General features: G+C 38.0%; 1 protein-coding gene across 1 annotated transcript; it reads left to right on the top strand.

Annotated features, from left to right (window-relative positions):
- Window positions 1-393: 393 nt before the first annotated feature.
- Window positions 394-10,911, top strand: LOC112769583 (cysteine synthase-like). Its single transcript, XM_025814085.1, has 8 exons — window positions 394-427; window positions 519-628; window positions 870-1,001; window positions 1,098-1,149; window positions 10,227-10,306; window positions 10,401-10,474; window positions 10,616-10,709; window positions 10,858-10,911. The coding sequence occupies exons 1-8, from the start codon at window positions 394-396 to the stop codon at window positions 10,909-10,911; spliced, it is 630 nt and encodes a 209-aa protein (XP_025669870.1).
- Window positions 10,912-12,037: the final 1,126 nt, after the last annotated feature.

Below are 12,037 nucleotides of genomic sequence, written 5' to 3'. Positions count from 1 at the left end.
ATGCCCATAAAATTTATTGAATAACTGCAAATAGGTTTAATTATCATGAGTAATTAATTGATTATATGAATGTTGAATTATGACTGTGAAATGTGATTGGAATTGTTAATTCAGTGTTATTGGTTGGATGCTCCTCCATTGCTTATGGTGCATATGAAGAAATTGGCCCTTTTAGGATTAAGCCTGATGGGAAGTCACTTTACTTGAACCCTTATATGCTTGGAACAAATGTATGAACAAAATTGAAAAATTTTGCATCAACAACTGTGTTATTTTTTCTTGTTCTTTACATGCTTTTGATTGCTTACTGGTGTTGGTGCTGGTGTTGTCATGGCAAACATATTATTCCTTGATTCTCCTGCTGGTGTCAGGTTTTCGTACTCAAATAAGACGATGGATCTGTACACATTTGGTGACCAGAGAATAGGTAATGAAGTTGTCACATCTGTTCATCATGTCGATTTTGCTTTGTTCATTACGATTTTGAGTTGGTTGTGTGCTTGTATTTGGGATCTTAGGGTTCCTGAATTTGCAGCTGAAGATGCATATACATTTCTTGTTAAGTAGTCTGAAAGATTTCTTCAGTATAAGCATAGAGAGTTCTACATTGCTGGAAAAAGCTATGCAGGTGATTGATTGATATACTAGTTTTTTCTTAAATGTTTTAGAATACTAATTTTTAAAAATTTATTGCAATTGCTGGAGAAAGCTTTTGTTTTAGAAAATTTGTTGATTCGGTTATGATAGATAGATGAGATTCTTTACTAAAGTCGATATATGAATTCATCAATGTTTTGTTTTAGTACATTTTAGTACAACTGATTCTTACCAACTTTGGGTGATCAATTTTATTCTTGTGGCATATACATTATCAAACCACTGGCTCAGAGATATGGAAAGGTTCAGAAGAAAAAGTCGACATGCTTGTATGTGGGATAGGTAGTGGTGGTATCATCACTGGTGCAGGAAAATATCTAAAAGAACAGAATTCTAACTTAAAAGTTAGTTGTTCTTTAGATACATTTGCAGAAGATAATTTTTGCTATAATCATGGTGTTATTTTCTTATGTTATCATTTTTCTTTTGACTTTTTGTAGTTGATTGGTGTGGAACCAACTGAAAGTCCAGTGCTCTCAGGAGGAAAACCTGGTGAGTTACAACCTCTTCTGTGTGACAATGACTTTTGACGAACGGATTTTTGCTAGTAAAGAATTCACAAATAAGTTCTCATTACAAGTATAGTTTCTAAACTAACAATAATTCTTTCGAACAAAAACTTGTTTGTCACTAAAGTAAACCCAATAAAAATAATAAACCGAATTTAAACATCGGGTCGTCTCTCAAGGAATTGCAGGGAGGTGTAGTTATTATTGGTTATGGAAAAGTATATTTTTGGGTTTTTGAAAGGTTGAACAAAGAATGTAAATGATAAGAAAATAAACTAATAACTAAGTGGACTCTTGGCAAGGTGTGAGAATCAGACGTCCTATCCTAGTTATCCTTATCAATTGTGATGAGAATTGTTTGTTGCTCCCACTTAGTTAACCCTTACTAAATAAAGGAAAGTCATGTGGACTAATCAATTTGATTCCTCAAGTCCTAGTCAACTCCTAAGGAAAGACTAGCTTTAGAGGGATCCAAATCAACCAGCAACCTTCAATTATTAATCAACAAAGGAGTTTGATAACTCAAGAGTCTCTAATTACTCAACCAAAGCCAAGAATCATAAAAAGCTAATTTAAAACCCTCTCAAGCATTTTGTTAAACACTTGGAAGGTATAACATAAAAACATGGAAGAGTAATAGAGAATGTAAAATCTAATTGACCAATTGAAAGTATCAGTAATCATAAAAACAATCATAAATCTGAAATACCTCAAATTGTATTAAATATAAAATCATATCTAACATTGGAAGGTTCATAAACCAAATTGGATAAGAAGAGAATCAACAAGAAAAATAAATAAACCAAAGTGCTAGAACAAATAAAAGTAGAAGAGAAAACTAAACTAAAGGAACATTGAACCTGGAATTGAGAAGAAATAAACCTAAACTAAGAGAAATCCTAAAATCTAGAGAGAGGAGAGAACCTCTCTCTCTAGAAACTACATCTAAAACCTAAATTGTTATGAATTGATGAATGAATGAATGATGGAATGGATTTCTGATTCCCCCATTCTGCGGCCTCTATTCTGTGTTTTCGGGCTTGGAATTGGGCCAAAAAGGAGCCTAGAAATCGCCCCCAGCGCTTTTTGCAACTTTCTGCACGTGGCGCATGTCACACGTACGCATAGGTCACGCGTGCGCGTCAGTCACGCGTACGCGTCGCTCGTTCTCTGAGCTAGGCACGCGTACGCGTCGTTCAAGCGTGCGCGTTGCTGCCAGCTTCTCAAAACTTCATTTTTCACGTTCCTTCCACTTTTACATGTTTCCTTTCCATCCTCTAAGCCATTCCTGCTCTATAAAGCCTGAAAATACTTAACACACAGATCACGGCATCGAATGGTAATAAAGGATAATCAAAATTAACAGTTTAAAGGCCTAGGAAACATGTTTTCAATTATATCACAGGATTAGGAAGGAATTATAAAATCATGCAAATTATATGAATAAGTGAGCAAAGGATTGATAAAAACCACTCAAATTAGCACAAGATAAACCATAAAATAGTGGTTTATCAATCTCCCCACACTTAAACATTAGCATGTCCTCATGCTCAACTCAAGAGAAACTAAAAAAGAGTGAAGGCAGAATGGTGGAACTTATGCAATGCAAGCTACCTACAAGCATCATGCAATTCTAATTACTATTTATATATATAAGCATACATGTGGTCAGATTGAGTCAAATTTTCAAGGAATCATATATGCACAACTAAGGACTAAATCAAAACACATTCACAATTGAGTTGAGTCAACAAAAAGAGTTCACAAACTTGCAAAACAAGTAATGATCAAATATGGACATATGAAAATGAGCCATTGAACCCTCACTGGAATTGTATATACACTCTAATCACTCAGTGTTTGGGGTTAAACCACTCAAATCTCCTCTAATCATGATTTCTAAAACTTTATTCTTCATCTAACCAGTCAACAAATATTTAATGTACAAATGCAAACATCATGAGGTCTTTTCAAGGTTGTAATGGGGTTAAGACAAGGGTGAGGATATATGTATGGCAAAGTGAGCTATAAATTGAATTCTTGACTAGCCTAAGTTCTCACCTGACATACACATATTCTACGTACTTCTAAAATCATGTCTGGCTACCCATAATTCTCACATTTGCATCACATACTCATGTACCAAATATTTATTTAATTGTATCACATACGCATTGATTATTAAAGTTAGCATTGGGGTAATTTTGTCCCCTTATTTAATTACTTATTTATTTATTTGTTTTTCTCCTTTTTTGTTGTAAAAATAAATATAACATATCAATGCACATGGTGTTTTAATTTTTTTGGTCTCACATGAGTATGCACCCAAATTCTCAATATCTTGTCAATTCAACACCTTCTTATCAACCCAAGTTCCCACGGTTCCCCACACTTAATTAATATACAATCTCTAACTTAAGCTAACCAAAGATTCAATTGGGATAATTAATTGTTTTTTTTTTCGCTTAAAGCTAGTGATGTGGTAAAATACAGAATAAATAGGGATTAAAAGGCTCAAGGTGGCAAACAAGGTTGATTGAGAGGGTAGGCTATTTGGGATAAGTGGACTAATGACAAATAATGGCCTTAATCATATGCAAGTATGTAAATACACTAAACAGTGGACATATAGAATGGAAGAAAGTAAAGTCTGCAATCATAGTGAAGAAATAGACAAGAATAAAATATTATGGTTAAATAATGTAACCATGCAATTAAGCTAAAAAACTCACGGGTTGTGTGTTCTTTGGCTCAAAAACCATATACCCAATTATATATATCATGCAAGTTACTAAAAAGGTTTGTACTCAAATTCAATGTGAATCTTAAATTCCTTTCCTCAAAATAAATATATTCCTTGAAAATGTCATCAATTGATATATATATATATATATATATATATATATATATATATATATATATATATATATAATAAATGGATTGTTGTGATTATGAAAAACTAAAAAAAAATTCTAGTTTACTCCCTATTTTCAATTAAACCAATTTCTCATATGCTAAAAAGGTAAACTAAACTTCATAATCCATGTTTTTCCACATCACAACTAATAAACGAAAGGTGCAATTCAAGCTAAATATCTAAGATATATACAGCCCTTCACCAAAAATCCGCCAGAGATGGCGACCTCCCCACACTTATATCACAGCATCGTCCTCAATGCTCAGTCAAGCTCAGTGTGAAGGGTCATCGCCTCCTGAAGGGTGTGCTGCTGCTAGCTCTGTGGGCTCTGGCTGTGTAGGGGCATGAGGCGCTGCAGGCTGCTCAAGCTGAGGCTCCTCGCGCTGTGCCTGCTGCTGGTCTGCCACCTGTGCCTCCTCATCCTGCTCATCCTCCTCTGCTTCCTCAGAGTGCTCCGATGGTGTGTCGGGCTCGGAGGGGATATCAGTATTTCCAGTCCTCATCATCAGCTTCAGATGCTCATAGTGCCGCTTGTTGCGACGCTCAGACTGCTCAATACGCCACTGAGTGTGGCACTCCATCTGATCGATGTGCTCAAAGAGGCGGTGCACTAGATGGTAGATGGGCTGGGAAGCGGAAGAAGGTGCTGTGGATGCGGGAGGTGCAGCAGGCGCTGAGGGTGCTACGGAGAATGTGGCCGCGTCAGTAGAGGCAGTGAGAGAAGGTGGTCTGTGGACTAAAGCTTCGAACTGCTTGCCATGTGGAATAATCTTTTTGCATTCGACAACCGGTGGCTTCTCATCCTCAAGTTCCCAAGGCACCTCAGCTCGGCAGGCCATCTGGGTAATCAGATAGGGAAAAAGTAGGGTGCCTCTGACATGGACTCTAGCCATGTATTTCCTGATGAACCGTGGAAGGTATAGTTCCTTGCCTTCCATAACGCACCAGATGAGAACGATCATAGCAGCCGGCACCTCTGACTTGTGAGTGCTCGGCATAACATACTTACTCAGTATTTGTTGCCATAGCCGAGCCTCATCATTAAGATAGATAATCTTGATGCCCTTAGGAGTTACCGTCGACTTACCCATAGCCCAGGGAACAGCAGGATCAATGGCTATGGTGCGCCTCACAGCATCCCAATCAAAGCTCATAAGCCTCATGGACTCCTCAGCCTTCTGGTAACCATCTGCTTCAGCTGATTTTGGCTGAAAATGGAGGATATCTTCTATGGCCTCCTCAGTAACCAATATCTATTTTCCTCTTAGTTGTACTGCATCCAGGGTCATCTTGTAATAGTTGTAGTAGAATTCCTGGACCCAGGATGTGTTAACCTCTGTCAAATTCCTCTCTAGAAAGAATCAGCCTCTCTGTTTGATCTGCTCTATAGTGTATTGCTGTAATTTAGTTGGTATTCTGAGAGTTTTTTCCAAATATAGGTGCCTCTTATGCGCAAAGACCGGAAATTTCAGTTCACAGTAGCGATTTGCAAACTTGATTGGGTCAGTCGCAGGCACTAGTTGATCTTCTTTTTCCTGTGGAGTGAAGTTCTTCTCACGCCAGGAATCATCCCCTAGAATATTTGATAGAGCGACAGAGGACTGTCCTCTTTTCCTCTTACTCGTGCTGGCCTTAGCCTTGCCCTTTCCTTTTGGATCAGACATCCTGAAAAATAGAAATTCCAGGATACAGATTAACAAATAAAACAGGAAAACAAATAGGCAATTAATAGGAAAGCATAACAAGTAGTGAATAGGTAAAAGAGTAATGACAGCTAAAGCAAGAAGTGAGTCATAAAGATATAGAATTTTGGACTGGATGCAAGATAGGATTCAAAGAAACCAATCAGAAATCACAATCCAAGAAGCTATTAAATAAAATTTAGAATGCTTGTTTGGCAAGAAACAACAACAAACATGCCTGGAAAGGGGTTGAAAAGAGTTAATGTAAAACTAGGAGAAAGGTTAGGAAGTCAACGAAGTCAAGAGTTAGAAAGGTAAGTTAAAATTAGTGGCATGGTACTGTAGTTCCTAGCTAACAGAAGTTCACAAGATTGAAGAGCAAGCAACTCACATTCAAGCAGACAATGCAAATTATTGATGATAAATCAGGAGGGACGAAAGCACAAAGAGAAATAAAATCATCAACAATGCAAGTCAATTAAGAAGGGAACCAATTGGAATGGAAATGCCAGCTCAACATCTCATGAAATGGCTTTAGTGGAAACCAAGTAAATCGCAATTTCAAAAGCACTAAAGTCAATTTTTTGAGTGGAAGTTAAGTAAAACATTTTTCAGAAAAATTGGGCAGCATTCCGGCAGTAAAAGGAACGTTCCCGGGAAAACAAACAGCAAAATCAACAATGCAAGCAGTAGCAATTTCAAACAGAATCACCAGCTTATACAAATCTCAGCACAAGTTGTGCAAAACCAGCAAGCAATCATAAAGCAAAACAAAACAGCTGGCTATTTCCCAAAGTCCAGCAAACAATTTGGATTTCCTAAGAATTCAGTAGTGAGTAAAAACACCAAAACCATATGTAAATGCAGAAGAATTAAGCATAGGATCTAACAGCAATGAGCTTGTATGCCATAATCAATCAAGCATAGGTTACCATCAATGGCAATGTCAAATGCACATGGGGGGGCAACCAAAATAATGACAGAGGTGCTTACCGAATGAATTATGGAATGAATTCGGCGAAAAGAAAGTTTATCAAGGTAAAAATAGTGCCAAATTCAATCCACAACGTGCAACAGAATAGCCCAACAACAAAAATTATTTTGAAAATTTTGACAGCAACCCGGCAGTAATTGAGGTGTTCCCGAATTAAAACAAGCAACGAAAACTCAGTTCATATGGATTCAAAGCAGTGCAGAAAAGAGCATCAATCAGCATGTCATATGAACTCAGAATAATAATGGTAATTTGCAGTTAACCAGCATCAAGCAGCAGTCAAACAGCAAAGCAAATTAAGAATCAGATAAATCACACAGCAGGAACAAAGCACTTATCAGACCTAAATCCTCTAACCATAACCTAGCTACCTAACCACCTAAAATCCACTATGAACATGCATCTCTAACTATCCTAATGCAAAAGAATTCAAATTAACTAGCTAATGAAAGTGAACAGAGGAATTAAATTGATAAGCAGGGTTGGAAACAGGAAAACCTGGGGGTGCAGTAACAGAATTGGAAAAGGAAGTGGGAAGGGGGTTGTGATGGCCGGAGATGGCGGCGGCACGGCGGCGAGCTTGATGAAGGCAGGGGTGGCGGTGGGAGGCGGAATAAGGGGAAGAAGAAAAGAGAGGGGGGAGGGCGAGCGGCAGACGGCGGTGGTCTAGGGTTGCCGGCGGTGGCTGCGGTGGGAAGCTGCTGATGGGGAGTGGTGGTTATGGAGGGAAGAGAGGATTTGGAATGTTGAGGGAGGGGGGAAGGAGGGATGACACGAGTTAGGGTTATCGCGTCAGGGGGGTTATAAAATTAAATCCACGCGTACCCGTGGATCACGCTTGGGCGTGGATGGGAGAAAAATGTGTCGACGCGTACACGTCGTAGACGTGAACGCGTGAAACAGGATAAATGAAGATGACATGTACGCGTAAAGCACGCGTACGCGTCAGCCGAAATTGTGCTAAATGCACGCTTCCAGCGTTGTTTTGGCACAAGTCTCTGTTTGATTTGGAAGGGGCTAGTCTTTTCATGCGACGCGTGCGCATCGCGTACGCATCGGGGACGCGTACGAGTGGGCCAAATTGTGCCTATAGCACACCAACCGCACGATTTCATCACAACTTTCTGGTCGTTGGATGGAGACGCCGATTTGGGATCGACGCCCACGCGTGGCCTACGCACACGCGTGGTGTGGTTTTTTTTATGCAGTATGCAGAATGCAAAATGCTTATGTAGACATTATGAATGAACACTAATAAAAATAGAATAAAATAAAACTAAGAAGAACGCAAAATAAAATAAAACTAAAACTGAAAAAGAACGATCATACCATGGTGGGTTGTCTCCCACCTAGCACTTTTGGTTAAAGTCCTTAAGTTGGACATTTGGTGAGTTCCTTGTCATGGTGGCTTATGCTTGAACTCATCCAGGAATTTCCACCAATGTTTACGATTCCAATAACCTCCGGGGTCCCAAACTAGGCACATAAAGCCTTCGAGCAAGTTAAAGCAAGTGACAAAGCTCTAGGAGTGTTGATTGTCAGAATGAATTCCGGGGTCCCAAACCTTGCTTTCGCACCGTCTTCGCTTTGATCTACATTGTTCCAACCGGGTGGTACGCAATCTGAATTCTCACTGAGATACCCAAACATCTTCTGAGACCCATTCAATCGAGCTCTATACCAATCCTTGTACGTCAATTTGGAGCGTGAAACCATATTGAACCTTGCATGCCAACTCCTATCACTAACCATCTCCCTCTTACTCTTAAAGCCACAAAGAGCTCTAAGCTGACCATCTGTTTCAAGAAAACCATATTCAAGTGGAAACGTAAGGGTTGAGGATAAGGATTTTACCCACTTGAATGTTTTATTGGATGGTAATGGCCTTGGGAGAGGTGTTTCCAATGGTCTTGCAAGCTCCACTCCCTTGTACTCTTCTGTGAATTCTTCCACCTCCTTGCAAACCTCTTCAAGTGCAACTGCATCTTGATCAAAATCTTCTACTTCTTCCCCATCACTCAAGTCATAAGTTGGAGGTTGAAAAAAGTATACCTCCACATCATCTTCATATTCACTTGGGGAAGGTTCTTCAAGCTCAAGGGGTTCAATTACGGATGCAAGTTCATCACTAGGAGAGCTGGATTCATGATCATCATCACCAAGGAAACTGGCTTTCGGATCTATTCCATCCAATTCCTTATAAGGTACATGCCTTGGAGGTTGTACACTATCCTCCTCAACATCAATTTCAAACTCTTTGGCAGAATTCTCTATAGCTCTCGATTCCCATTGAGGTTCAGCATCTCCTAGGTCTTCAACCACTTCTTCTTCTTCTTCGATAATTACAGCTTCCTCCAATTGCTCTAATACAACATTGGACTCCTCCTGGATGTCTCCCGTCACCAATTCTTCAGCTACTCCTTCATCTTTAAGTCGATCCCTTCTTTCTTGTTCCGTGTCAATAGCATGATTGGGATCATGTCGCTCTTGGATTGATGCATCCGTATGGGTTATAAGGTCTTGGATAGTAGAGGTCAGACCAGTTAAAGTAGAGGCAAGTGTGGTTTGAAGCTCTAATTGCCTTTGGCGAATAACATTAAGGATGTTGCTATCCAGTGGAGGTTGGGGTGGATAGGAGGATTCGTTATTTTGGATAAGAAGAGAATCAACAAGAAAAATAAATAAACCAAAGTGCTAGAACAAATAAAAGTAGAAGAGAAAACTAAATTAAAGGAACATTGAACCAGTAATTGAGAAGAAATAAACCTAAACTAAGAGAAATCCTAAAACCTAGAGAGAGGAGAGAATCTCTTTAGAAACTACATCTAAAACCTAAATTGTTGTGAATTGATGAATGAATGAATGATGGAATGGATTTCTGATTCCCCCATTCTGCGGCCTCTATTCTGTGTTTTCGGGCTTGGAATTGGGCTAAAAAGGAGCCCAGAAATCGCCCCTAGTGTTTTCTGCAACTTTCTGCACGTGGCGCATGTCACGCGTGCGCGTCATTTGGCGAATTTCCTTGTCACGCATACGCGTCGTCCATGCGTGCGCGTCGCTGTCAGCTTCTCAAAACTTCATTTTTCACGTTCCTTTCACTTTTGCATGTTTCCTTTCCATCCTCTAAGCCATTCCTACTCTATAAAGCCTGAAAACACTTAACACACAGATCACGACATCGAATGGTAATAAAGGATAATCAAAATTAACAGTTTAAAGGCCTAGGAAACATGTTTTCAATTATATCACAGAATTAGGAAGGAATTGCAAATTATATGAATAAGTGAGCAAAGGATTGATAAAAACCACTCAAATTAGCTCAAGATAAACCATAAAATAGTAGTTTATCAACTTTCTTGTATTTTTTTTAAAGAAGGTTATTTATTTATTAGAAGTCCTCAGGGTTAAGGTCCACAACTTCATTTGTAGTACCCAATGATTTACAATTTGTCATTATTAATGTGTAGGTCCACACAAGATTCAGGGGATTGGTGCAGGCTTTGTCCCCAGTGTATTAGAAGTAAATCTTCTCGATAAAATCATTCAAGTAAGCTTTATTCAAGAGTTGATAAAATATTGTAATTCATGAAGTCAAACTAAATTTTATGTTTTGTTCACTTGAGATATGTTTAAATTGGTAGATATTAAGTGAAGAAGCTATAGAAACTGCAAAGCAACTTATGCTTAAAGAAGGCCTGTTTATAAGTTCTCTAATGTATGTGTATTAGTATTTTGTTGTGACACTTGTAATTTCTGGTAACATATTCAGTTAGTGATCAAAGAATATTTGATATTGTCAATAACCTTTTGTTTTGTTTTTTGTTTTTCTTTTGTTTGGTAATCAATCTTATTTCAGGTTTATTCTCATCAGTAACTTATTTCTTCTCAAGAAACATCTCACATGTTGGATTACTAGCTTGCTCTGGAGCGATGTGTTAGAAAAGATGCTTGTAAGTAGTTGCACTCCAAGCAATCAATAATAAGTTGCAGAACTCCAAATCACAATGCTTTTATCCTCATATAACTTAATTTTTACTCGGATGAAGATAGTGTTATGTGTTATTTTTTAATTTTGATTTTTATTGTTTATATTTGCAGGTGTACAAAATTGATGCCAACATGCTAGACTTTATATTGACTGAAATATGCTAGAAGAGTCAATAATTATAAATTCGATATGTACAATTTTATGTTAGAAAAAAATTGTGTTTAGTTGAATTTGTAGAACTTATTTTATTGTAAAAGAATTTTAATGACATGTAAGATGTTTTAATTATCTATATGATTATATATTATATAAATGTCGAGTTAGTGGGATTAGCAAATTAATTGATATATCAATTATTTAATTAAATATTTTAAAATAAATTTTATATTTTGTAACTAAAAGAATAAAAAATGTTACAAAAGCAAGTAGTATTTTATAACAAAATATTATGACACAAAAATCTAAATTGTTACGAAAAGTATTTTAAAAGTAAAAAAGTGTTAGTTGAAAAACCCTAGCCTCCTCCATTCCTGATTTTTCCTTCGGTGATTTCTCCTTCAATCCTTCCCTCAGACCTTTACCAAATCCAAACCCTACTCACCTCCGCCGCCACTCCGCCGTTCCCCAAACCTTACTCACCACTTCTTCGTCTCACTCTCAAGGTCACCGCTACACTCGTCGGCTCGTCACTCGCCTGAGATTACCTGCCCTAATAAAGTTAATAATAAATTTGGCTACTTGGCCTGAGATTATCTGCCACAAAACCCTAATAAAGTTGGCTACTTGGCCTTGCCACCTATCACTTTGTACTAGTTTTGGATCTCATCATCTCGGAGGGGCGTCACTTAAACGCTGGTAACATCAATCTCGTTACGTTTTCTCTCTGTTCTCTTTTTCATTCTTTGATGTCACATTTTTTGAGTTCCTCTATTTTTTAGTTGAACTGAACTAACAGCTAGTCCACATCAACATCGAGAGCTTCACGGTTTTCTTCTTTGAAGCAAACCGAAGCCATGGCCTTAGTGAGTCCCTCCCTCATTCTCTCTCATAATCAACATCTCTTGCCTAACCATTTATATTATTATTATTTAGGATTTAGGGTTTTATTCTTAATTGGGGTTTTTGAAATAGTAAGCAAATTTATCTCAGGATTGAAATAATGAAATAAGAGAATGTGTTATTTTTTTTATTTAATAGCCTCCACCTTTAATTTGTCGCAATAGTTAGTGTCGTCATTGCTATCATCCTCGCAACAACCCTCGCAGTAAGCCAATAACCTTCGCCGCTCTT

Source organism: Arachis hypogaea, chromosome 18, assembly GCF_003086295.3.
Source record: "Arachis hypogaea cultivar Tifrunner chromosome 18, arahy.Tifrunner.gnm2.J5K5, whole genome shotgun sequence".
NCBI lineage: Eukaryota > Viridiplantae > Streptophyta > Magnoliopsida > Fabales > Fabaceae > Arachis > Arachis hypogaea.
This window is presented reverse-complemented; position numbering and strand designations above follow the sequence as displayed.